Here is a 27,624-nt window from a genome sequence, read left to right on the forward strand (position 1 = left end):
TAACCTCATAAAATTGCAATATTATTTTCTATTTTTGTGAACCCTCTCATGTATTTCTATTTCCAGTAAGGTTGAGAAGTGGACCTTGGAGTACACTTCCTGCACTCTTCACATCACCAACACGTCTTTACACAATCATCTTTGTTGATGACTTTTGTTCCCCGGGCTGAATGTTAAGCGCTCTTTCCCTGACGGTGAAGATAGCGCGACTTCCTGCCACCGTGAAGGTCATCGCTTTTTACAAAACCGCCTCGGTGCCGAAATGAACTTTGGAGACTTGATCAGCATAATATATATATATATATTTTTTTTTTGTCTGCCGTCTGGGATTGCGACTTGTAGCGTCTTCGCCAATAAGGTCAATGGTAGATAATTAAAGTGAGAAGTCACGGAAGGAAACTCGATAGCTCGTTTAACAGCCGAGAAGGAGACTCCGACTCACCGATTTTAAAAGGACGACGCTAGGAATACATGATGTTAACCACTGTATGTATGCCACTCAGAACTATGTTGTGTTTGGTTCATGTTTTCAAACCTTCTATTGGTGAGTGTTTAATTGACTGTAAAGTGTTCTTGAGTTTTGAAAGGCGCTTAGAAATTAAATGTATTATTATTATTATTAGCTAGCTAGCTTATTGTCTATTAGCTACCTATTAGCTAGCTAGATGGCTACCTCTTAGCTACCTTTCTATCTATTTGAGTTTTCGCGTGTGGCTGCCGCTGCTCACGTATCCTGTGACTATAAAGTCACAGGATACGAGGAAGAGAGTTTTGAAAGGCGCTTAGAAATAAAATGGATTATTATTATTATTATTATTATGAAGGGATGAGGTAAAAATGGCCATGGATCATCTGTTTTTTGGGGGGTCTGGTCATGTGACCTTTGTGATGTCAGCATCATTTTTCTTTGTGGTTGAAAATCACCAATTCAAAATTCAAGATTTAGCTTTTTGAAAACATTGCTCAATAATAACAATAATAATACAAAACAATAATACTCCAAACAATGTGAGATTTATTGTTTATTTTTTTACAAAAATATCTGATATTATAAAATACACCTTGAAATATACACTCCACTAAGAAGGATGGAAATAGACTTGTTTCTTGCTTTCAAATTGCAGCTCATTAGACCGAAATGGAAAGAAAAAGAAAAATCCAGTTGCGAGTATGTCGCCTTCAAGAAAGAATTCATTGGTGGAGGCAAAGAAAGCCTCACAAACCTCACAAGCCTCTTTCTGTCTGCGACGTGGCTGAACAATCCATGAACAACAAGTTCCCAGCGCTAACAAGCGACAGGAAAAAGGGAAAAGGGACTTGAAGGGAAAAGCCCAAAGGAAAAGAAGAAGAAGCGTTTTTTTTGTTTCAAGCTCTGTCGTCTCCCTTTCGCGTGTGTGTGTTTCTGTTTCTGTAACCCCTCCTCCAACTCACTGCTGCGTGTGTCCCCTCCCTCTTCTACCACGGATCTTGACCAATCACGTGTGGCGTTAACCGAAGACTGGGGGCGTGGAATAGAGGAAAGCCGGCTGCCATTTACTGCTTCGTTCACTTCAGAGATCCAGATCCAAGAACCGTCTCGTCCGCGAACGACACATCACTCATTGTGGCACTCCGTGTGTTTCCCGAAAAATGGTTCGTATGCCAAGAATTTAATGTTCGTAAGGCAAAAAGTTCGTTAGCTAAAGCGTTCGTAAACCCAGGTATCACTGTACTCATATAAAGAGAATGTTCCGCATTGAACGGAAGCTGGGTGTCTACCAGTCAAACTGAAGTACTTCTTGTGTTTTGGCATCATAGCGGTAGAAGGCAGAAGGCTAGCAAGAGGGTCCAAAGAGGCGCCAGTAGCCACAAGGGCGACGGCGAGAGCCGGGACCCTAATGGCGACGTGCCGTCCGAGGTACAGGAGCAGACCTCGTAGCCGTTCTGGGCGTGATCCGGGCGAGGGTGTATGTTGACCCGGCTCTCGGTGCTCTTTGCTTCGCCGCCCGGCGAATCCGACTGCATGTCGGGGCAAAGCAGCCAGTCTTTGGCGATGAGGCGCGGGTAGTGCGCCTCCGCCTCCATGTCGCTGTTCGGCACGCGCCAGTACTCCTTCCCTTTGAAGAAGTAAGACGAACCTGCGCGGGGATAGTAAATAGCAGATTCAGGAGAATAAGTAGCCTGGGAAATTTGTTCTAAAATGAGGGGTGTAATGATAAGCCTAACCTTAACCCTGACCCTAACCTTGACCCTATGATAAACTGTCGACAAATCCAAACTGGCAAACATTCCGACAAAACATGCTCCGATGAACACCTGACGGACGCTTCAGATGCGCTACAGCAAAGTAAGCAGAAGAGCCCGAGAGCCTCCCTCCTGCTAATTAGTTGTTTTGGTGCCGCCAGCTCCTTCTCAGAAGGTTCATCTTGTTTGACGAATCAATCAGCATCACGGAACGCAAAGGTTGTTGGCTCGCTAAATGCTAGACGGAACGGAAGCTGGGTGTCTACCAGTCAAACTGAAGTACTTCTTGTGTTTTGGCATCATAGCGGTAGAAGGCAGAAGGCTAGCAAGAGGGTCCAAAGAGGCGCCAGTAGCCACAAGGGCGACGGCGAGAGCCGGGACCCTAATGGCGACGTGCCGTCCGAGGTACAGGAGCAGACCTCGTAGCCGTTCTGGCCGTGATCCGGGCGAGGGTGTATGTTGACCCGGACGTCCGCAAGCGTTACATTTGCAATCGTTGCTACGTGAGCCAGATGGATAAAATGAAATCAAGCGCAGATCAATACAAACCCGAATCGCTCAGAATCAAGCTCAAAAAGATCACGGGGCCAGACGACTTCTTTGAAGGTTCGCATATTTGCGGTTATTTTGATTTGAAAGAGGGAAAAACAAAATTTGTACCTCTACTTAATGAATCGGTTCTGGGGGAAAATTTCTAGACAAAAGTTGAAAGTCAAGACGTCTTTTCCATGTAAATGCCCTAATCCGTTCCATGCACGCCAAAATTCAGACACAAGTGTTTTATACAAGAAATAAAATGCACTAAAATATGTAAGAAATACATGATATAATTATTGCACAATAAAAGAGAGTTGTGCATGAGGTAAAAAAAAAATTACAATTAAAGTGAAGAATAAAAACTGCAGATACAAGATCTCCTCTGAGAACCCAGTGAAGTGACTGCGCTATTGTATATTCGCCGCACAGGTGTTAGAAAACATTGACGAGGGCAAGGTGAAGTACTCGCTCGCTGTCTAGAGACGTCATTTCCAAAAACTTTACAATCAGAGAGAGGCACCCAGACACCGATTGAGGCGACTATTGGTGCGAGTTATCCGCCATTCGGAGCGCCGCTTTATGACTCACCGTCTGACCACCTCATGGCGTCATCCAGATGAGGGGGCAGCCCCTTCCACAGCGCGCTGTCCTTAGGGTAGCCCAGATCCATCCGTCTCAGGTGGTCGTCGTAACGCCAGTAGCGGCTATCCTTGAAGAAGTAGGTCTTCTCGTTGTGAAGCCACACAAAGGCCGCGTCGACGCTCTCCAAAGGAAGGCCCAAGTCGCTGATTGGACGCGGGTAACCTTCCTCCACAATATTGTCTTTGAATACCCAGTACTTAAGCCCTGCAAAGGATGGATGACGTTAGGTTAGCTTGACATGAACAAAAGCCCGTCGACGGTGAGCAAATCCGCGGGTGTGAATGCGGGTGTGCTTTGGTGACAGGTCTTATAGTTTCACCGCGTACCTTTAAGGAAAACAATTTTGTGATCGGCTGGCCTCTCGTAAACGGCATCCACGCCGTCGACGCTAGGCGGAAAGCCTCTCCAGAAACGATGGATCTGAGCCGGGCGTAGAGACACCAGGTTCTTCTCTCGCGTTAGACGCCAGAAGTATTTTCCTACGATGGAATGCGACGGACCACGTCAGCAATTGTAAAAAAATATTGCGCACCTCAACGCGCTAGCAGGACGGCAGCGTGTACGACAATTTTGGCTAGCCAGCTAGCCATCTCACGCTCGCACAGCAATTGACCGTGTGATGGCACCAAAAAAATGGTAATTACAATGTTTTTTATCCCTTGATGTCAACAACAATAAAGATAAAAACAATTTTGGCTTATTTTATTGACATGTTCATTTGTCAAAAACTGATGAAAATACAGGAAGTGAATCTTGAATACATTCCGCAGGCTTGACAGAGCAGAGATGGACAAAGCGCCATCTAAAATTGCCATTTCCATTTAGCATAACAATCGCCGCATGGTGACATTGCATCGAATGCACATTCCAGGCGACTGTTGCTCTTGCAATTTGTGCTCAGCATCGCAACCGCCGCATATTAGCATCCGGGTAAACAGTTTATCAACGCAGGGTGACCTTATTAAAGACTTTTTGAAGAGCTACTTTGCAGACGGATTAGTCGCACACGCTAATGAGCAAGAAAAGACACAACGGATAATACGTGGAGAGCGAGGCAGCCTTGGGCCCGATCAAGCGTTTTGTTTCGAGCGCTCAGTGAGTGAAAAGCGTGCTGGGAGCGACACATCACTTAGTTTTCTATTGATCAGCGGATCGCCCACTCTGTGCCCGCAACCGTCTTTCTCTCTCTTTCTTTCAATTCATCTCCTTTCACCTCAGTTTTTGGTTGTTGTCTTTCTCTTACATTCATCTGCAATCGATCTTTGCCTGTCTTGTAGACACAAGCTGGCTCCTCCTGAGATACAAGTACAGTGATACCTTGGCTTACGAACTTAATTGGTTTCCAGAGTGTGTTAGGTGAAAAGTGTGTATCCCAAAAATTAATTTCCCATCGGAAACCATTAAAATGAGAATAATCCGTTCCCAGGTCCCAATAAAACATATTTATGTACTTTCTAATGTTCTTACTTTCCTTAAAATTACACAACATAGACCTTATTTTATGCCTAATAAATGTGCTATGGTATTATAATGAAAGAAAGAAACAGTACTGGTTTTATTGACCTTTGTGATGGTCGTTGATGGCTTGATGGAATGGAGTGGCCGGTTTCCTCAGAATTAAACACTTGATGAGGAATGTAACCTTCTTCTTTCACCATCTTGAGAAATGATCCCTTGTAGGATCTTTCTCTGTTTCGCTGTACCTGTTCTGTGTTCTGTTTAGCTGGGTTGATAGCTTTTTGCATCAAGTGTACAGATGGCTTGTGCGGGTTATTTGTGGAGCCTGATTGATGGCATATTTTAACCTTGCAGTCTACACCCTGCCTTTGAACTATCCAAGTGGAAACAAGTCCAAATGTCACAGTGTTCTCTCCATTTTCTTACTCTCTCTGTCATCTGCCTGTCTCTTGATTGTTTAAACCACCTCAATCACGTGGCTTTAACCGAAGACTGGGGACGGGGGAATAGAGGACAAAAACAGTCGGCTACCATTTTCTTGTTAGGAGAACGGTCTCGTTTGCGAACGACACATCACTCATGCGTATCCCGAAAATAGTTCGTATGCCAAGGTCACATTTTCATTCGTAAACCGAGGTATCACTGTACCTTTGAAAAAAAAGGCCTCCCCTCGAATTTGGGCGACGGCGTCAAAGTCGCCGGCGCATCTGTCTGGGGAATCTGGCACCAGCCTGTGTGAGATGGACAGGATTAAAAAAAAACATCAAAACAAACAAACAAGGGGTTGGAAATACAAGCCACAGTTTCAAAATAAAATAATTCCCGTCACCTAGTGAGTGGATGAGTAGTGCGCTTCAATTCAAAAGGCTAAGCACCGCGCGAGCTGCTTTCACGCTGACAGTCTTGAACCCCCCCCCCCCCCCCCCGCCTGCCAAAAGTGCATTTCTTCACCGGGATAATAAGTGATTTCAAGTAGCGACGTGGTCGGCCTGTCAATGACGACGGCTTTCGACCCACAGGCTCGCCACTGTGAGTGGGCGCCACAGTTAGCCCTGCGATGACAAACAAACATGTCCGTTCGCATGCTATTGACACTGCAATGCTGCCTCCTGATCAAATACTGAGACCTTGGTCGTCACGAAAAGAAACAGCTTTTCCTGGTCGAGGGAGATATTGGGGCTTTGTTATAGAGACGAAAATATCGGATACATTTCCCATAATTCCACAGTTCGCATCTTAACGTATTTTCCGTCATAAAAGGTGTAAGTAAAAATGTCCAGTTTTCCAAACAGCCTACGATTTATATATGGATCCCTATTCTGATTTCCTTGATGTAGTACAGACACTCCCCGACTTATGAACATTCGAGTTACGAACAACGATACATACGAACATTTTGTAGTAACATATGTAGTATTCTCTCCAGTTGGACATGTACATATCTTATGTAGCATTCAGTACATTTTATTCAATGTTTATTTTTCAGTACAAACCAATATTTACTATTTAGATGTTTTTTTTTTTTACTTTATGTTACTTCCGGGTTGAGTGAACGCTTGCGCTAAAGCCATGTCTGGACAGTACGGATATATATATATATATAGGGCCGAAACTACCAGTAAGATTTTAGCTCGCTGAAGAAACATCTTGGATAAGAAGCGAAAGGTCCGACACCTTCAAAGAAGTACAGATGACGGCTGAAGAAACCTTTTCATCGATCAATCAAATGTACAAAACCTCACCTCTATGGTCAGTTTTCTAAAGGATACGAAGCGTGGCCTGCACGTATCCACCGATGATATATTTATTCCTTGCCAACGAGAGAGCGACCTGCCATTGGTTTGGATTTGACATCGAGGAAATCAAATGCGTGTAATTTAGCGTCAGAAACTGGCTCTATAAAAGCTTTTGTTGATTACACAGCAAGCCCAGAAAGCAGGCAAAGGTCCCATTACAAAGTGGCACTTGCTGTTTGTCCAGCATTATACTTGCCCACAGTTGGCATTCCCCCATCGGCCTTTCCACCCCTGACATCTTTCACAAAGGCCAGTGGCAAGAGCGTAAGGTCTGAGGGTGCTTGAAAAGAAAATGAAGCAGCGTGTGGCGTACCTTTGCACAATGCCAGAAAGGTTAAGGGGTAATCAAAAGAAGATTATTGATGCAAAGGCCGAGCCCCATTCATGAAGGAGGTCAATCGTCCCAATTGCATTCAAAGCAGGCGTGTTAGCCACTTACAAAACAGACGATCTGTTTTCCGGGAGGTCCAGCAGGACTGGAGGTTCTGCTGTCTGCGAAGGATTGCCGGGTTGAGTGGTGTGGGATACAGAGTCTCGGACACCTAAGAAAAATGCAGTCCAAGGGAAGGTGGAGTCATTAAAGTCGAGCGGTCACTAACACTAATCGGATAATGTTTGAAGACACCTTGAGGAACGATCAGGACGTGATGAAGTCAAATGTCCCCCCCCCCCCCCCAAAAAAAAAAAACGACCATCAATGGCTTGTCACATTTCGGCTTTACCAGATGAAGTCGACATACCGTAAAGCTGCCAGACGCGGACTTTGTCTTCATAGGGTAAGTTGTACTTCAGAGGGTCTCCGACGGGACCCTGGTAGTAGGGTCTCATGATGGACTCCATGGTCGAGGTGTGGACGAGGCCGATGGCGTGACCAAACTCGTGGACGGCGACCGCAAACAGGTCCATCCCGTGAGAGTCTGAAGGCGACACGAAAAAAGCGTGGAAATTGGTACAACGTGTGTTGTGTTTCATACTTTTGGTGCTGATGAGGTGATAACAGGGCAAATAGGGCAATCAGGCAAGTCGTTAGTCAGGACAATAGGAAAAGTCAGTGGAGCCGCAGGGAGTAGTCCTCTGCTCCCCGCAACCTGAGAGCAGGGACCTATCATTGCAGAGTCCGGCACCGCCATGTCTGGACAGTAGGGATATATATAGAGAGAGCCGAAACTACCAGTAAGACTTTGGTTTGCTGAAGAAGCATCTTGGGTAAGAAGCAAAACATCCGACACCTTCAAAGAAGTACAGATGACGGCTGAAGAAACCTTTTCATCGATGGATCACTCCTGTACGACTGAGAGCTTACACAGACGTTTTGTGATCTTACCGCTAAAAGGATCCCGGTGGTCCAATTAAAATGACAAATTCCATTGACACCCCAGCTGACGGGAGCTGCGGTACGAACCTCAAAAGAGGACCAGAAAAATCAAAGAGAGCATCCCACCAAACGCTAGCATTGGACGGGAACGCCAACAGGATGGCCGGAAATTCAAGATTAGAAAGCGTAGGAGCTCGAAACTGAGAGAAAATGCTGCTTCCAAGCCAAACAAAAGGCCAATTTCTGAATGCTTTGAATGCTCATTTTAGTTCCCAGCGTCTCGGTAATTACGAATAAAGCAACATAACCACTGACAGCTGGCGCACAAATGCCACGCTTTCCGGAATGTTCAAGAAAAGATTTGTTTTGAAAGGAGAATGACGGCAAAATTCATGCCACTGAAAAAGATTGTGGATGTTCTTTGCGGATGTTCAGACTTTTTATTTACGCATGTATGTACTTATTGTACGTACTTACTTACGTACTAGTTAGATAGCAAATACAGTAGATAGCTAGCTAGCTAGTTAGATAGCGAATATATAGCAAATAGCTAGCTAGCTATTATATAACTAATAGCTAGCGAATAGATAGCAAAAAGATAGGTAGTTAGATAGTGAATAGATAGCAAATAGATAGCTAGCTAGGTAGCCAGTTAGCTAGTTAGATAGCGAATAGAAAGCAAATAGCTTGCTAGCTAGGTAGCCAGCTAGCCAGTTAGATAGCAAATAGAAAGCAAATAGCTAGCTAGCTAAGTAGCCAGCTAGCTAGTTAGATAGCAAATAGATATCTAGCTAGGTAGCCAGCTAGCTAGATAGCGAATAAATAACAAATAGATAGCTATCTAGGTAGCCAGCAAGCTAGTTAGATAGCAAATAGATAGTTAGCTAGGTAGCCAGCTAGCTAGTTACATAGTAAATAGATAGCAAATAGATAGCTAGTTAGATAGCAAATAGATAGCAAATAGATACCTAGGTAGCGAATAGATAGCAAATAGATAGCTAGCTAGGTAGCCAGCTTGCTAGTTAGATAGCAAATAGATAGCAAATAAATAGCAAATAGATAGCTAGGTTTTGACTTCAAGATGGCAGCGCGAGAGTTGCTGCCTTTACAGCAGCTCTTGTATTTTGTTTTTTTTCTACTTTCCTTTTCTCTTAATTTTATCACTTTGCTGCTGTGAAATGTCTTCCTCTTGGAGTGAGAAGCAGCCAGCAGAGCTCAAGAGGAGAAAAGTGGAGGTGCTTGAAAAATAGGCCTTCAATCCCCTTATATAGCCTGAACATGAGCCCTTGACAACACCGGGGAATCCATAGATGCCGAATTTGAGAAGTATTCCAAGTCGTTTCAAGGTTAAAAAAAACAAACAAACAATCTTTTCACAGAATGTGTATAGAAGAAACACAATAGCAACGACGGTGGTCAAAAGGTTACAGTCAATCGGCAGACAATATCAGCAAGCTAACAAAGCTTTTGAAGGCCAGATAGCTTATCATGAAAAGTAATGATAGTGATGCACGGTAAACACACCGTGTCAACTCTGGATTTAACGTAGAATGCTATAAAACGTAGCCGGCAGCGCAGATGGCTACGTTTAATGAGATTGTTGTGTAGCATGCGCTCCTGGCTAGCTGGATGGAAGTAAGAAGGGAGCCAGTTAGCCGACGGCTACTTTTCTTTGATGGGATTTGATTCTTAGACCATTGTGACATTCCAACACTTTTCCGCAAATCACTCCAGTGGCTGTGTGGGATCGGATTATAACGTGGATTTGGAATTATTCGGAATTAATTTGGAATTTTATTGCCCGTTCAATTCATTGGAATTAAAATGGGAAAATGCTACCCCCTTATACAACAAAAAAAAACATTGCCAGAGGCCATGGACAGCGCTTTATCTGCACCTTTCTATCTGTATTTAATAGTGACATTCAGTGTATTACCTAACTATCTAGCTATTTGGCTAGCTAGCTATTAGCTATATAGCGATCTAGGTGGCTAGCTATTTGTTGGCTATCTATTAGCTATCTACTAGCTGGCTACCTAGCTTTCTATCTGTATTTAATAGTGACATTCAGTGTATTACCTAACTATCTAGCTAGCTAGCTATTCGCTATAGTGCTGTTTAGGTGTCTAGCTATCTATCTGTTGGCTATCTATTAGCTATCTACTAGCTGGATAGCTAGCTTTCTATCTGTATTTAATAGTGACATTCAGTGTATTACCCCACTAACTATTATCTATAGAGCTATCTAGGTGGCTATCTGTTGGCTATCTATTAGCTATCTACTAGCTGGCTAGCTAGCTTTCTATCTGTATTTAATAGTGACATTCAGTGTATTGCCCAACTATCTAGCTATTATCTATAGAGCTATCTAGGTGGCTATCTGTTGGCTATCTATTAGCTATCTACTAGCTGGCAAGCTAGCTTTCTATCTATTAACTTCCGGGTTGAGTGAACGCTGGCGTGTGTGGCTGCCGCTGCTCAACCACAGAAATCCTGTGACCTTGAGAGTTTTGAAAGGCGCTTAGAAATTAAGAAGAAACGTGAACAAATTCGGGAATGGCGCTCGATGTTATATTTTCAATTCCAGAATCATTTTGTGAATGGCAGTGAATGAGCTAAAAAAGTCACAAAGATAGCTTTAGCTTAGCTTAGCTCACTATTCTTGTATGCCTTTCATGCTGCGTCATGACCTAAATCCATTTCGGCAACATGCGACTGACTATCGCCTCTCGACGGAAAAACATTGAACGCTGCTGGAACTCCTTTCCTTTCAAGTGTACAAAAAAAGACAGTTTCAAAAGCCATAATTAGTCACCACCATGAAAAAAAAATGGTGTCCCCATTGTTAAATCCTTGGGGAGGGGGAATTATGATTTTATATCGCATATTATCTGTCTTTACAAGGAAGAAAAAAGGCCATTTGTCAGATTTGAAGATGAAAAGAACGTTTGAAGACGATACATCGGACACAACTCCGGATGGAAAAGCCCTCTTACGCAATTCTTGGGAAAGTTTAACGCGATTTTTCAATTTGAAAGGTTCTCATAGCGAGTGAGATTTCAAGATTTTTTTTAATAATAATAATAATAATAATAATAAAAACAATAACAAAAACAACAAAAATGACAACAACAACAATAATAATAATAATAATAATAAATCCTTTTTAATTGATTTTTTTCTTTTCTTTTTCAATTTATATTTGTTTAATTTGCAATAATTACATATTCATATTCCTTTTTTATTGTATTTATTCCTTTTTATTTTTTATTTTGTTTTTCATCATTTATTTAATTTGTGATAATTATATATACATATTCATTTTTTATTTTATTTATGTATTCCTTGAAAAGGAATACATAAGTTATAATTAAGTATTTAATTAGTGAAAATAATAATAATAATTCATTTAATTTCTAAGCGCCTTTCAAAACTCTCAAGGTCACTTTACAGTCACAGGATAAGTTTTTTTCCTGTGGGTGAGCAGCGGCAGCCACAACCCCGAAGTAACTCAAATGGATAGCCAGCTAGCGAATAGGTAGCTAGTCGTCATATTTTCAATTCCCGAATAAATTTGTGATTGGCAGACAACGAGTTAACATTTCACACATACCCTCACAAATTTTTTATTGCGGGGGGGAAACATTTTTTTTTTAGTCATTACTTTGCTCTCCAATATAAGAAACTATTTAAATTTTAAATTTCCACTATAATGATAAATAAATATTAACTAAGGAAACCGGGGCATGAAAGGGGGCCTCAAGGGAATGCTTGAATACTTAATAAGGCCTTGTCGGGTTTTGGCGAGGGAAGATTTAAAGGACAACCGACACCATTTTTGTTGTTTCCTAACTGACATCAGAATAACTTTGATAGCATCGAAAATAGCCAAAACACGCAGAATGATATTTGCAAAACACCAATAAAAAGTCTCCCAAAATGAGTTTGAAACTGGGCAGATTCAGAAAGTCCCGCCCCCTTGTTCGTGACGTCACGCCAGGGTACTCCTTCACAAACTGCCTTGCTCCAGAATCTAAACGGCTGTCGGTTGTCATTTAAACCTCAATATTCTGCGGGTCCTACAATTTGAGTGACAATGACAAAAACCCCGGCACTGGATTGTACGCATTTTTTCACACTAAGCCCCGCCCCCTTACCTGGCGATCGGAAAGTCCACGCCTCATCGTCATCAAAATGCGTATCTCCAGCCGTGAATCTCTCCCCGGGAAAAAAAGCGTGGGCAACCGTGCCGCCGGGCCCGTCGAAGGGATAACCGTCGTCGTGGTCGGCTCTGGTGAAATCGATCTGCATGTCGGCGTCGTTTCCCGCCACTTCGTGGAAGTTGAGCGGCGCGATGTCACTCCAGACCTTCAAGGCGTAATGCATGAGGGCTCGAACCGTGTCCCTTCCCAGTAAAGCCGAATCCTTGGGGTACGTCCTCACTCTGAGTCAAGACAAAAAAAGGGACAATCGGACCAAAGTCACATTCAGTCAGCGTCTTGGCGTTAAAGGAAAACCGACGCCTCCGGACAACTTGTGTTGTGTTCATAATTTAGGTTCCGGTTTCATTTTGAAGTCGTTTTTATTGGTGTTTTGCTCAAAAATATCAGCCTGCGTGTTTTGGCTATTTCAGAAGCTACAAAACGTTTTTCTGATGTCAGTTAGGAAACAAAAAAAAAAATGGTGTCGGCCGTCCTTTAAATAATGCAAAGTCTTCTATTATGTACGAGCGTTGAAGATTTTTCCACGTCCCTTTCGACCTTGGCGAAATCAACGTGTTAAATGGCGACTTTCACCCGAGCTTCGTGATAGACCTTTGATTGGTCGTGATCGAGCAGCTGCTCCCTCGTCTGAGATTGAAGGTCACCCTGAACATTTTTTTGGTCTCGTCGTTTTAAATGTGTCCAAGTCACAATTCCAAACACCTGCCAGATGTGATTCAGATCACTTCTTCAAGAAGACTTTTGCCCTTTCTGGCAGCGCTTGCTCGCTTTTAGCTGCATATGTAGTGCCCATTGAGGCCCACTAGTATTATGTCGCTAAAGTCTTTTTTTGAGAATTGGTTTAGTCTCCCCAATGTATTGCTCTTAAAACAAAAACATCATCCGTATTCCAAGCGAAACAACTTTTGTTGCCCTGATTTCCATACGCAGATGAGCCCAAGGTCGTTGCCAATTGCCCATCCCCAATTGACAATTCACCTGCTTATTAAAACTCATTTGGAGCAAAGAAGGCGGGCGATTGGCTTTGGAGTGAAAATCAAAGTGGATGCAAAAGGTGCCGTTGGACAAGGTCGCAGTCAACCGTCCGTCCTGCCGTCCTGCCGTCCTGCCGTCCGTCCTGCCGTCCTGCGGGTGGGATGATGCGCTGCTGTTTACATTAGGCGACGGTGGGCGCATAGCAAATGAGCCAGGCGTTAGTTATTTCCCTGCGGCGCCTTGCACAAATTGGATTCACAAAAAAAGGGGCAGCATTTGGGCTTTTTACAAAATAATAATAACTTTTTCATCGAGGATGTCTACGCTATAGTGCCTCATCCTGACTCTGAAATAAACACGTACGGCAATTTTGGCTAGCCAGCCAGCATGTCACTCTCGCACAGCAATCGACTGTGTGATGGCAGCAGAAGGGGACGGAGTTTGCGAGTCATTTAGCCTCCGAGTCTCTAGTCAACATTTTGAATAGATTTCAACTTACGACCATCTCGACTTACGACCGTTTGGTCGGAACGGAACTCGGTCGTAAGTCAGATGTTACCTTTACTGTGCAATATGGCAAAACCAATAATAGTACTTTACTTCCTAAACTTAGCTAACTTTTTATCGGGCGGATTAACGTCAAAGTAAAATAAAGTCTGCTAATTTTATTGCCAGGCACGCTACCGCGTGGTAGCCGAGCCCTCGCCCGGACTCAACCGGGTCAGGCTCATGCCAACAAAGACCAACATTTCAAAATAAGAGATGCACAACCAACAAAGTCCATTTTGTGTTTTGAATCATGTTCCGGCCTATTAGCCTCCGAGTCGCCGAGGGAGATGCAAATTAGCGCCAGGGGTTAATTGCTAAATTAATGTGTCAAACTTGCCAAACTGTTTTCTTCACATCCGAGGTGCAGCGAGCTGGCTTTCCTTCCGTCTTTTATATTTGCGCAGCTCCGGCTTGCTCACTTACTTAATAACTCTTTCAGATCACACGAGGGAGGAAGGCGGTCTGGCAAAGGCTATTGCTCTTTAATAAGGCTGAGATCTATCCCTCCTTCCTCTTCGTATATTTTATATAGTGGTCCAGGTCCTGAGGGGGGTTGGAGTTTGACAAGACAAATAAAAGCATCATTGGGTCTTAGAGTTACATTTATATAATACAGTGATACTTTGGCTTACCAACTTAATTGGTGCGTGTAAGGCAAAAATGGTGTATTCCAAACATTAATTTCCCATAGGAAACCATTAAAATGAAAATAATCCGTTCCCAGGTCCCCATAAAACATCATTTTCTACTAAATAAGCCTTAAAAACTACACAAATTATACTTTATTTTACATATAATAAATATGCTATTTTATTGTAATTAAAGAAATAAAACCGTACAGTATAATAAAGTCGTTTTATTTACCTTTGTCCATCATCATACATGTACTCTACTGCCCCCCGGTGGGCATCATCTGTAATAGAAAATGGCCGTTTTTTTTTTTTTATCGTTCTTTTACGTTGTGAAGAGTCGTGTACCTCCAAGATAGATGCCTCTTCGTCCACTTGTTCGGAGTGTTCAGGCTGCGTCTGGTGCGGCCCACCGTCCCCTCGGCCGCAGGCACATCCGGTAGAGAACATCTGGGGGTTTTCATGAGCCCCAACGTGGCTTCATCTGAGCGGAGACAAAAGGTGTGAACACGACGCATCAATGTTATTTTTTTTTTACATTCAAGCGCTTGTAAAGTCAAAATAAAGGTTCTGGATTTCACACAATGCACCGAGAAGATGAACCCATTCACCGACATTCACGAATTTATTCGGGAATTGAAAATAAGACGTAGAGCGCCATTCCCGAATTTGGGAAACGCAGTGGGTCTTAAGCTTCATGGTGTCATGTTTGTGTGTGAGAGAGAGAGAGAGAGAGAGCGGGATGTTCGCTTATCATTCTTTAACTCTCACAATATTTCCTTCGCCTCATTGCAATCTCAAGAGGGATGACAAATTTGCATACGCATCCAACAGCCATTGACACGTACCAAAGACTCCAGTTTCCTCGAGTCCTCCGAACCTCTGCATGGCTTTGATGGCCTTGGTCAAGGCCTCCTTGGTCTGAAGTTGTCCGGTCACGGGGTCAGGGGGTGGCAGGTAACCAAACTTGCTCAACCAATCCTGAAGGACAAAAGTCAGGAAGAACAGTCAGTCTATTTGGCTAGCTATTAACTATTTATTAGCGATCCATTAGCCAGCTAGCTAGCTTTCTGCCTATTTGAGTTACTTTGGGGTTGGCGCATGTGGCTGCCGCTGCTCACCCACAGAAAAAAACTTTATACTGTGACTGTAAAGTGACCTTGAGAGTTTTGAAATGAAATGTATTATTATTATTATTATATTATTATTAATAATAATATTATTTGTTTCTCCATTCTGCATTCTAGATAGATCTATCAAGTTAGCCAGCTAGCGAATAGATGACTAATAGATATCCAGCCAGGTAGCCAGCAACAGTGACCCCCGTTCAACCCGGAATAACACAAATAGATCATGTTAGCCAGGGAGCTAATAGATAACTAATAGATAGCCAGCCAGCTGGCTAGCTAACCAGACAGCTAATAGATAGCAAATAGATATCCATCCAGGTAGCCAGCGATGGTGACTCCGTTCAACCGGGAATAACTCAAATAGATCAAGTTAGCGAGCTAGCTAATAGATGACTAATAGCTGGCTAGCTAGTTAGACAGCTAATAGATAGCAAATAACTAGCTAGCTAGGTAGCCAGCAAGGGTGACCCCGTTCAACCGGGTTTTAACAAACGGTTCCGCAAATATTAGCGGTAACAAACTGCTAGCATTGAATCGTAATTGTTTGCTAGGCTAACATTACATTTGTTACTGGCCGTGTTTTTGTGCTTAGGTAGTTTTTAATGCGCGTATGCGTATGAGGGCAGGTAGCGCTGAAGTTGTGTTTATGCTAATGAGCACCGCGCGGATATTTCTGGACTCATTTTGCCATGAAATTGCGTTTGTGTTCAAACCTAGCCAACCATTATCGTAATTTATCAGCAGGCAATTTACTTTTGTTGTCATGGTGGTCGTTGTTGGCGAGAAGACATTTCCCGATTGACAAATCACCTTTCCAAGTTCTGCTTGGCCTCTCTCATTTTGGGCAAAATGTTTTCATGCCGCCGATTACGGATTGCAATAAATCAACTTCCTGTTTATTCTGTTTCCTGACAGCAAAACGACTCATCTGAAATTAATATTCAGGGTTGAGCATATCAGCGGGTTTAACCTACCTCAACACCTCTGGCAATACAGTTGCCTTTTGTCCATGTTAGCTTTAGCCACATGCTAAAGCTTCAGCTATGGTGAAAGCGCTATCCAAATCAATATGTATATGTCTTGTATTGTATTTTGTACAGCCACCCCCCATTTCCAGCACCGATAACTCCAGACCCATATAATTTAGGAATTAACTCATGGGTCTGGAGTTATCTAATCTTGAAATGGGGGCAGCTGTACAAATTACATTCCAAGACATACAGCACATATTCATTTATGTAGAGCTTTAACAACAGCTGAAGGTGGAACAAAGCACTAACATCGAAAAAAGGGAAATACACTGCCAGAGGTCTGACCAGCGCTTTATCAGCACCCCCGCAAGAAAAGAGTTAAAAAATTCCGCAAATTATGTGGACCTGAGCTAGATCCAGGTGGACATCCACTTACAAAAAAAAAAAAAAAAAAAAAAAAAAGAATAATAATAATAAGAAGAATACATTTCATGTATAAGCGCCTTTCAAAACTCTCAAGGTCACTTTACAGTCACAGGATAAGTTTTTCCGTGGGTGAGCAGCGGCAGCCACATATAAGCAAAGTAGCATTTCATAAAAAAAAAAAAAAAAAAATTCTTATATATGTGTCCGGGTCCAAATGGGGTCGTAGGGGTCATGCGACGTAAGCGTTCCCACTCATCCGCTGACACAGAAAACGTTGCATCCCGCCATAAAAGAAAGCTGAGCCTCCCTGCGCAAGTTTACGCTCTTAATCTGTGATTAGGCAGATGGCCGAGGCTGCGGTTTTCTTTAATCGCGCATTATTTGGATGTACACAAGCGGCGGCGACAACTGCTGTCAAACTCTTCCTTCCGTCTCATTGAGGAAAATGTCATCGGAACAAATGATGTTGTGAATATTCGGACTGTATCTCTTTTGGTGTTCCTCTACCAAAGCGTCATGGCGGCGTAACCCAAAGCCAATCTAGCTATCTAATAGATAGCTAATAATAATAATAAATAATAATAACAATAATCATCATCATAATAAATTGTATTCATAAGCACATTTCAAAACTTTCAAGAACATAGCTAATAGATAGCTACCTAGATAGCTAGCCAGATAGGTAGCTATATTGCTAATAGATAGCTAATAATAATACATTGTATTTATAAGCGCCTTTCAAAACTCTATAGAACATAGCTAATAGCTAGCTAGCTGGATAGCCAGCCAGTTAGATAGCTAAATTGCTAATAAATCGCTAATAATAATAATAATAATAATAATAATAATAATACATTGTATTTATAAGCGCCTTTCAAAACTCTCAAAAACATAGCTAATAGATAGTTAGCCAGTTAGATTGCTATATCGCTAGTAATAATAATATTAATAATAATAATATCCTTGGCACTGGAGTCGAAACATTTTTGCACATCTGGCAGTGAATGAGTTAAAAACAGATTTATGTATTTTTTTTTAACACATAAAACTTGTCCTTCTCAGGATCAAGTTCCAATTTTCCATTCGGGCAATGAGCATCCGCCGTCTAATTTCAATCTAACACGTCAACTCCCCATTTTGCATGGTCGATCTACGTTTCCGTCAATTGATTTTCGATTGGTCATGTCTTGAATGACGCAAATATAGCGTAGCACTTTAGCAAAGACATCCCAGTTGCTGTCAAATGAGGTGATTGAGTTCAACCATTTCAGTTTATGACCCGAAGAAACAGAACGTCTTTTCCACAAAGCCGATCTTAATCTTGAGTCAATACAATCAGCCGCTATTTCGCTACTCGCTACTCAATATTGGACGTTGGCTAATAACCTTTGAAAAAGTGGCAAATAAATCTCCCCCAAGGCAAGAAAATAAAGAAAGAAAAGAAAATAAAAAGAGTCCCCGTCCTTATTAGTGAGAGTGAAGTGGCGGTGTCCCCCGTTTGCGTCATGTCAATAAGAGGCAATTTAAAGGCTCTCGCAGCTGTTCACCGAAGAAAACAGAGCGCTTTTGTTGCTCGGGAATAGCTCAGCCCCAAAAATAAAATAAACATACATACAAATGGAGGACGAAACAAGCAGAGTTTCTCCAGAGGAAGGCGACACTTTGACTCAAAAATCGGAACGGGGAGGAGATATTATTTATTTTCAACTTGTGACAGGATGTGTCTTGCCATTGTTGGATGATAAACAGCGCTTGTTTCATAGCCTTCACTTTTTGGGGGTTTAGATATTAAACTATAGCAAGATTAGCACAATTAGCATCGCATTTGACCGGCTTTTCAACAAGGACCATAGAAGCCAACTTCCACCTGGAAATAATAATAATACATTTCAATTCAAAGTGCTTTTCAAAACTCTCAAGGTCACTTTACAGTCACAGGATATTAGTTTTTCTGCGGGTGAGCAGCGGCAGCCACATGCGCCAGGGTTCACTCAACCCGGAAGAACGCAAATAGAAAGTTCGCTAGCTTGCTAATAGGTAACTAATAGATAGCTAGATAGCTAGTTAGATAGCGAATAGATAGCAAATAGATAGCTAATAGACAACTAATAGCTAGCTAGCAAGTTAGATAGTGAATAGATAGCAAATAGATCGCAAATAGATAGCTAGCTAGGTAATAGTAATAATAATAATAATAATAAATTTCATTTCTAAGCTTTCAAAACTCTCAAGGACACTTTACCGTCACAGGTACAATATAATAAAGTTGTATAATGGACATGTATGTATGCACATATGTATCATAATGGACAAAGGTAAATAAAACGCCTTTAATTTTACAGTACAGTTTTATTTCTTTAATTACAATACAATAGTATATTTATTATACGTAAAATAAGTGATATTTTGTGTAGTTTTAAGGCTTATTTAGTGGAAAAATTATGGTTAATGGGGGCCTGGGAACGGATTATTCTCATTTTAATGGTTTCCTATGGGAAATTATGTTTGGAAGACATACTTTTCGCCTTTTCACACACTTTGTGGGAACCAATTAATTTCGTAAGCCAAGGTATCAATGTCTATCAGATTTAAGAGCAGCAAGTAAGCGACTAAACCCTTTTTTGAAAAAGCCGTGTGGAAAACCGCTGCCATTCGTTTCAATCGTCGGCAGCGGCCTGGATCAATATTTCATTTTTTTCTATTTCAACCCCAGCAGTTCATTCCGAAGAAGTGTTTACGTGTACGTATGCCACGAGGATGATATACCCCCCGCCATGACAGTTTTCCTGCGTGTTTAAACGACCAGTTCAGGAGAGATAAAAATGAGGGAGCGAGCGAGCGAGTGAGGAGACCATTTGGGGAAGATGGCAATCGCCCGTGGAGGCTTTGGCATTCCGCGCCATCACAAACACGTTTCATCGCACCCAAATGCGGGCGGAGCAGAATTGAAGTGATTTTTTTTCTTCCCAATGTGATGCCAATTTTTCAAAGTAGGCCAATCTTTGATCAATTGTCAGTCCAAATCTTTGATCAATTCAAATGTCAACCGACACCACTTTTTTGTTTCCTAACTGACATCAGAGTATTAGTATTAATTTATGTATTACCTTAATTATTATGGACAAATAAATACATCAATAAATAACACATTTTAAAAAAATCACTATTCTATTTTATCTACTTTCAATTGACCTTCTCAAAATAATTAAGGTAATAAATAAATTACTACTTAATTAATTAGAGAAGGTCAATAGAAAGTAGATAAAATAGAATAGTGATAATTAAGGTAATAAATAAATTAATACTTAATTAATTTATTACCTTAATTATTTTGAGAAGGTCAATTGAAAGTAGACAAAATAGAATAGTGATTTTTAAAATGTGTTATTTATTGATTTATTTATGTCTATTCATGTATTTATGTCTCCATGTATCCTGCTGCATGTGAAAAATGTGCAAATATTTGCAAATAACGCCGCGTGTTGTTGATTTGTGCCCAGAAGGCTTTCAGCAATCTTCTTGGCTTGTGTTGACGTCGCTCGTCACTTTAGTTGCAAATCTTTGTCTCGCTGACTTCATGCTTTGCTTTGCCATCAAAGAAGATTAAGCGCGGGCTGATTAAGGCGCAGCAATTGTCGTACAAATTCATAAAATAAAGTACATAGACCAACAGAAGGAAGACTCCACGTGTTTTTCGTGGATTTTATGGCTGTTTATTGCGCAACATACTTGCTATGAACGCATCCGCAACAATGCTTGACTCAATAGCGCCTCTGCTGGTCACAGATAGGCATTGCAATATATGTTGAAAATTTAGCTTGATGCCACTCTGGTCGAAATTTCTTAATAATAATAATAATAATAATAATAATAATAATAATGGGTTGCCAGTCATTAAGCCTCCGAGTCTCTATTCAACATTTTGAATGGATTTCGACTTACGACCATTTTGACTTACGACCGTTTGTTCGGAACGGAACTCGGTCGTAAGTCGCATGTTACCTGTATTATAATGCGGAAAATTTGTTTTTTTAAGTCTCTCTTTAGATCTTATTTGTATTATTATTTTATATATATATATATATTTTTCCTAAATCACACTTGTTAATTTCAGGGGTTAAAAAAACGCCTGACATTTAAAGTGATGCAGTTGATTGCGAAGGAAAACCGAAACCGAGGATTCTCGCTGTTATGCGGAGTGCATTAAGTGCGCCTTGGCCTTTTAACAGCGCACCACATGGCCTCCCCCTCATCGGAATGGCCGCCGTGTTTTCTTTCATCTTAGCAGACTTTATATCCAGCAGAATTGCCCTGTGGTGGCGCAACGGCGACTCCCGCTTGCGAGCATGTGGCCCCAAAGGACCACATAAAAGTCAGATTTCCTTCTGTGGTGAAAAGAGGCGTCATTCTTCCACCCCGTCCCTCCCCCATTTTCCTCCTATATATGATTAGCATTTTCCCCAACCAGGAGTTAAAGCCATGAAGTGGCCTTGGGATAGTGGCAGGCCACACATGGTGCATTGGGGCTCTCCACAGTTCAGAAATAAGTTTTCTCAGTTAACTCATTCACTGCCGGATGATGTGCAAATAGGTGCCCACTCCAATGCCAGGGTTTTTGTCATTGTCACTTGAATTCCCAGACCTGCAGAGTTTTACGACTACATAAACACTCAATACAATGTTAGAAAACTTAGACTGTCTTCTTACATCGGAAAAAAAAAACATGTTAATTCCTAAATGATACGGGTCTGGAGTTATATGAGCTTGAAATGAGGGTGCATGTCCAAAATACAATGCTATACAATGCAAATTTACCCATCGTGGGACGAATAAAGGTTTTCTGATTCTGATTCACATCCATATTGGTTTATATAGCGCTTTAACAACAGCTGAAGCTGGAACAAAGCGCTAACATTGAAAAAAGGGAAATGAAAAAAACATTGCCAGAGGCCATGGTCAGCGCTTTATCGGCACCCAAGCATGAAAAAAAAGACCAGAACAAATTTAGACTCTTCCGTCAGAAAAAAAAGAGTTAATTCCTAAATGATGTGGATCTGGAGTTATCTGAGCTTGAAATGGGGGTTGTAAAGACGTTGGGTGTCGCAGAGACATCCGCCATCATTGAATTTGGTGAGCCCGCGCCAAGCCAGCGAATACGTGCGTTCACGTCTCGGTGTCTCACAGCAAGTATGTGACAGAGGGGATTAAAATGCAACTGCCAAATGAAGCATTTAATCCCCCCCCCCCCCCCCCTTTGCTCACCCACCCTGGTTTCTACAGAGAACCGTGACGTAGTTCTCGTCTGTGGGGCTTTCTCTTCTTGATCTTCACCCGAAGAACGCTTGCAGGCCATTACCGGAAGCCAAAATGAAATGGACACATTTCGGGGGGTTTGAGTTGAACACACTAACGCCTTCAACCAACGTCGTGTTTATCAAAGCTTCCTGTTGTTGAATGGCGATTAGCTATTTTCTACGATGCGTTCAAAGGCAGACCAAAAAAAAAACAAAATATGATACACTTGAAAATGTCGATTAGCTATTTTCTACGATGCGTTCAAAGGCAGACCAAAAAAAAAACGCAAAATACGACTGCCACTGAGACTGCTGCTGGGGTTGGGACAGATGTAAATAGAGAAGTCACACCTTAAGATGCCAATGTTTCCTCAGGTTCCAATATGAGGTATATTATGTGTAGTTTTAAGAGTGATTTAGTAGAAAATTATGTTTTATGGGCACCTGGGAACAAATTATTCTCATTTTAATGGTTTCCTATGGGAAATTAATGTTTGGAATACACACTTTTCGCCTTACACTTTCTAAAATGTTAATTTTTAAAAATGTCTGGACAGTATTGCAAAGATTAGTAACGACACCAAATGTGAAAAACCTCCAAAATGTGTCAGAAAACAAACAAGAAGCGATCGCCATCACCGCAAGGCTTTCAAACGCACCTCGGCGCTTGACTTGTTTGTCTTGGCACAGTTTTAGCCTCGGGCACTGCAAAACTTTTATCACCTGCTCTCCAAAAAAGTTTTTATTTGGAGACACCCATCGCTGCGGGGCACAAAAAAAAAAAAAAAAAGGACAGAAATGGTAGTTGAAGTGCAGCCGTCGTGACGTCTGTGAGATAGCTATACAGCAATATAAGTAACAGGAAGTAGCTCAAATTGATAGAAAGCTAGCTAGCTAATAGATAGCTAGCTAGACAACTAGCTATCTACATAGCAATCAGGTGATCACAATTGGTTTGTATGCCGGGTCGGATGTTGAGATTGTGAAGGAGCTTTCATATCCTGACGGTTTGGCTAACGTTAGCTTAAATAATAATCATCATAATCCATGACATTTTAAGCGCCTTTCAAAGCTCTCAAGGACACTTTACAGTCACAGACAAGCATAGGTACTAGAATCAATAAAATACAAATCACAAAGCAACCTACTTTAGCTTCCAGGCTAGCAAATGTTCGCAAGTAACACAAATAAATGAATAAATAAATAAATAAATAAAAGTTGCACACCCCGGGCATCCGGGCAGATGTTATTTCAGACACTTTTGTGGTTGCATGGGGTTCGCTTGCAGGACTCGGAAGGTGCATACATACATACATACATACGCAGGCAGCAGGCCTCAAATAACAATCCCAAAGTCGACTTCCTGTCATGGTATTTTGGCTGTCCTTCATCTTGCGTGCGAGCGTGGAGAAACGCCGCGGCCAGCCACATGGACTTGATTTGAGGCCTTCTTACCGAGGGAGGCTGAAAGCGTGCCGGCTTGTTTTCCAAGCCGCAATTGCCGTAAGTCGTGAAATGACGACGAAGGAATGAGAGAGTTGGGAAATCATGTGCAGTCGACAGGGGACTTTTCCTGCTCCGTAATTCCCCTCCCCCATTACAACCGGCTGAACTCACACGGCAGGTGCTCAATTCCTTTTCACATCTGCTTTCAAGGAGCTCCAAATGACAATTTCTACATCCATCGAAGAATAGAAAGTGCACATTGGCAGATTCCGTCCTTCCCGGTGTGACTTTATTTCCTCCCGTTTGCCATTTTGACTTGTCATATTGCAATTTAGATTCAAATCTTTCAAAGACTGATTGGCAATTTGTTTTGTATTCGCCATATTTTGGACAGCACTATTTTTTCTGCTTCTTTATTTTGCATAAGGCCTTTTTTTCTTGACCCTTCGTTATTGCAGTACACCAATCCCATGCTTGATACTTTTGCAGGACTTTCAGTGCATCCAATTTTCTCACTGAGGGCCCCCTGACCTTCCTCCTTCCATTTTTTATGTTAGCATTAAGTAATAAATTATCCTTGAAAGAATTTAGAGAAAGCAGTTGCGGACGCGATGAGTGAAATACTCCATCTGCACACAAACAAACAGTCATTAAGGCAAAGCTAATCATAAAAAACTAATCATAAATCTGCTCAGTATTCGGGAAAGAGGTTCTGCCATTGTAAAATAGCACTTCAGTCAGATGAATTGATTGCGCGCACACACACGCACACACACACGCACATATTCCTGTTTCAAAGGTTTTGTGAGGTCCGGGTAACTACAGGTAAGGGGTGAGAACCACCGTTGCTGATAAGTTTAGAGAAGAACTAGTGTTACATTTGAAGACTAAATGTCACCCCATTTCCCACATCAACGTCTTTAAAAACAAAAATAAAAAGTGGCCTTGAAACAGAAATAACAGCAGAAAATAGGTTTCTGAATGGGTACATTCAAAGTCCTCACCACTGTACTGAATTTGGTTAAAATAACGTTTGACTTTTTGTGGTATGAATTTTTTCCTCTCATTAACCACACACACACACACACACACACACACACACACATAAACACACACAGTGAGTAAAAAGTGTGTGTATACATGTGAAATGAAAATACACACCAAAAAATCATTTTGGGTGAATTTGTGAGGACCTCTCTGAAACTTTAACAGATGCATATAAAGACCCCCAAAAAGCCTTTAGAATGAAAAACTTGTGAGGACCAAAAGGCCAAAAGGTCCTCACTTGTCAAAAATGTCCTCACTACGTACGATATAAAATGTTAGTGGTCCTCACAAGACTAGGCATACAAACACACAGACAAACAGACAAGACAGACAGACAGACAGACAGACAGACAGACAGACAGACAGACAGACAGACCATTTCTGCACGTTGCTCATTCAGGTGTTCGGAAGCTTTGGGAAGCTCATGACTCCTTGTCGATTTGAGTGTGAGGAGGGTGCGTCGCTGAAAAAGTCCTCCAGGGGAAAATAACCCGAGCAGCACAAAGCAAAAGCCTCGGATGTTTTCCGTGTTATGACTCAAGTGCCGGAGAGCAACGCGCAGCGTAGATCACGCGCGGATCGTAGCGGAGCGCGGCAATAATCCCTCTGACGGGCGACGCGGCGTGTTGCTAGTGACGAGCGCTAAGATCAGAAACAGCGGGGGAGCAAAGCTCTTGAGAAGGTGTCGCCACACAAACCACACAAAGGCTTATTTGGTGACAAAGTGCTTTTCGTCTTCGTGCGAGGCGACCGGTCAATATCCGGGTAGCTCGTAGCAATCGTTTGTCTCTGGAAAACGATGTCCAATCAACTTGAAATTGCAGTCGGGAGCAAATGTTGAGAGGCGACATTGAACGGCTAACTAAAAGGTCAAATGGTACCGCTGAAGGCGTCCGTCCGCTCTCATAACATTTCAAACCTGATTGTTGTCGTCCAACAAGAATAGAAAAATGGCTTTGATGAGGACCGCTCGGGTAATTCGACAGTCGTCAATACAGCTAGCTGCCTAGCAATATGCCCGCTTTTTGCATTTTCGGGCGTGCGCGCCGGTAGATTTCAGGCGTAGGGCTGGCAAAAACTTGGAATGGATGCTAAGTCATTAACTCGGTGCCAGGGTTTTTGGTCATTTTCAGTCAAATTGCAGAATACCGACTTTTAGGACGACATAAACATTTAAAGGACAACCGACGCGTCCCGGACAACTTGTGTCCAGAATTTGCTAAATGACTTCTACTGAGCGTATTTGACAAAGATTCAACCGCGTATAGCTAGATTTTACGTTTTGAGACTCGCACTGAATATTCAGGAAGTCTTGTTTTCCAGTTGGTGACAATTCCTGACGTGACGTCACTGAAGGAACGCCCCTGACCGAGAAAGCGACACACAATGCATTTTGGGTACTTTGTTTGCTCTGAAAACGTCGGTTTGATGGCGAAATTAGAAGGAAAACACATACGTTGTGTGTTGCACCAAGACTACTATTTGATACTAGTTGACACAAATTCCCAGCAGACAAATCAGCCAATTTCCAACGGAGCTTGGGCGCCATCTTGTGCATTTTCTGGGACGCTACATTGGAGTCCAGACGGCTCGAATTGATACGAAATGACTCCTTTAATCGATTGCAAACATTTATGCTTTCCTCTTCAGAACTATTGGAATCATATTCATAACTGGATGAGTAACAAGGAAGCATCTTCTCCCAATCGGAAGCCATTGTTTTGATTCTCGAGCAAGGCGGTTTGTGAAGGAGTATCCTGGCGTGACGTCACGAACAAGGGGGCGGGACATTATGAAACTCGCCATCTGCGAGGTCATTTTGAAGTAGTTTTGGGACACTTTTAAGTCATTTTTCTTGCTGTTTTGCATTTGACTAAAAATCTCAGCCTGCGTGTTTTGGGTATTTTAGAGCTATAAAACGTTTTTCTGACGTCAGTTTGGAAACAAAAAAGTGGTGTCGGTTGTCCTTTAAGTCATATTTCCAATTCCCGAATATATTCGTTTATGGCAGTGAATGATTTAAAAAAAAAAAGATATATGGGTCATTTTCTATGCATAAAAATAAACAAATCAATACATTAATTTTTAAGAGGAAGGATGCGAGCAGATCGAGAGCAACTTACCACGCCGTTGTCCTCCCGGAGAGCCGCTCGAGGAGCCGATCGGCTCATAGGCAGCAAGCACATCATGGGCACCAAAAGCATCATCTCCGCACAGAGATTCCACGTCCACGTCCACTTTGTAAAAGCCAAAAGAAGAAAACAATTCACTCCCTTCAAAGCCGGTTGCTGCTGCACAACTCCATCGGCAAGCCTCGAGGAAACATTCACATTGAGACGATTTAAAAAAACAACAACGATAAAGTCCAAGTGGCGAAAATGTCCCAAATGAGTGGTCTACCTCGCCGTGGAAAACAAACAGGTAGAAGACACGAAACAGGTGCCACGCATCGCACCTGTTTGCGGGTGGTCGCTTCAATCAGACAGAATTTCGGAGGCAAAGGGGAATAAAGAAATAATCCGAAGGGGTTAACGATCCAACGACAGATGTTGGAGCGGTGGTGTTCGCCTCATCAGCCAGCAGACTTTCCAGCAGACTTGCCCCCCAAGCAGGAAGGAAAGCAGGCAGGAAGGCAGGAACGAGCAGCTCTCGCTCCAAAGTCAGCAAGCAGCTGCACAAAAAGACCACCGTCAAAACACCCATGTTTAGCGTTAAGACCATTCCGCTTCCGTTAAAGATCTTCAAAATAAAGGTAGTGCAGATACACAACGGAAATTGTTTGGAAAGCCACGCTACGGTCAAAATAGGAGAATTCAACAACAAACGTTAGTGAAATTAAAACACGCGACTTATTTGGATAATTATTGACTAAAAATCACAGCAATATATCGTTCAAAACTGGCTTAAAAAAAATTAAAATACGCCTGAGTGGGGCTGCTCACCCGCAGAAAAACTGTACAGTG

The 27,624-nt window shown here is 42.1% G+C and overlaps 1 protein-coding gene across 3 annotated transcripts; it reads right to left on the reverse strand.

Annotated features, from left to right (window-relative positions):
• Window positions 1-1,015: 1,015 nt before the first annotated feature.
• LOC148884927 (matrix metalloproteinase-17-like) lies at window positions 1,016-27,318 on the reverse strand. Of its 3 annotated transcripts, none has more exons than XM_089020902.1 (11): window positions 27,117-27,318; window positions 26,785-26,898; window positions 15,196-15,328; window positions 14,696-14,831; window positions 12,129-12,415; window positions 7,397-7,573; window positions 7,096-7,198; window positions 5,509-5,591; window positions 3,729-3,881; window positions 3,349-3,606; window positions 1,016-2,117 (listed from the first exon to the last, which is right to left on the reverse strand). In XM_089020902.1, exons 2-11 carry the CDS (start codon window positions 26,866-26,868, stop codon window positions 1,792-1,794), a joined length of 1,740 nt encoding a protein of 579 aa, XP_088877028.1. In that variant the 5' UTR covers window positions 26,869-26,898; window positions 27,117-27,318; the 3' UTR covers window positions 1,016-1,791. The 3 variants fall into 3 exon arrangements, with proteins under 3 accessions (XP_088877028.1, XP_088877026.1, XP_088877029.1); XM_089020900.1 differs by having other exon boundaries at window positions 26,785-26,974; window positions 27,062-27,318; XM_089020903.1 differs by lacking the exon at window positions 27,117-27,318 and adding an exon at window positions 27,062-27,096.
• Window positions 27,319-27,624: the final 306 nt, after the last annotated feature.

Source organism: Hippocampus bargibanti, linkage group LG18 (genome assembly GCF_051943395.1).
Source record: "Hippocampus bargibanti isolate YZ-2025 linkage group LG18, ASM5194339v1, whole genome shotgun sequence".
Classification (NCBI taxonomy): Eukaryota; Metazoa; Chordata; class Actinopteri; order Syngnathiformes; family Syngnathidae; genus Hippocampus; species Hippocampus bargibanti.

Bases quoted from the DNA above. Each gene is read 5' to 3' on its own strand.
- LOC148884927 (XM_089020900.1), bottom strand. From the start codon at position 27,111: ATGCGTGGCACCTGTTTCGTGTCTTCTACCTGTTTGTTTTCCACGGCG. The intron at 7,199-7,396 runs GTATGTCGACTT...CATTTTTCTTAG, and splicing joins CCGCGTCTGGCAGCTTTACG to GTGTCCGAGACTCTGTATCC. The intron at 2,118-3,348 runs GTGAGTCATAAA...ATCCCCGCGCAG, and splicing joins CGCCATGAGGTGGTCAGACG to GTTCGTCTTACTTCTTCAAA.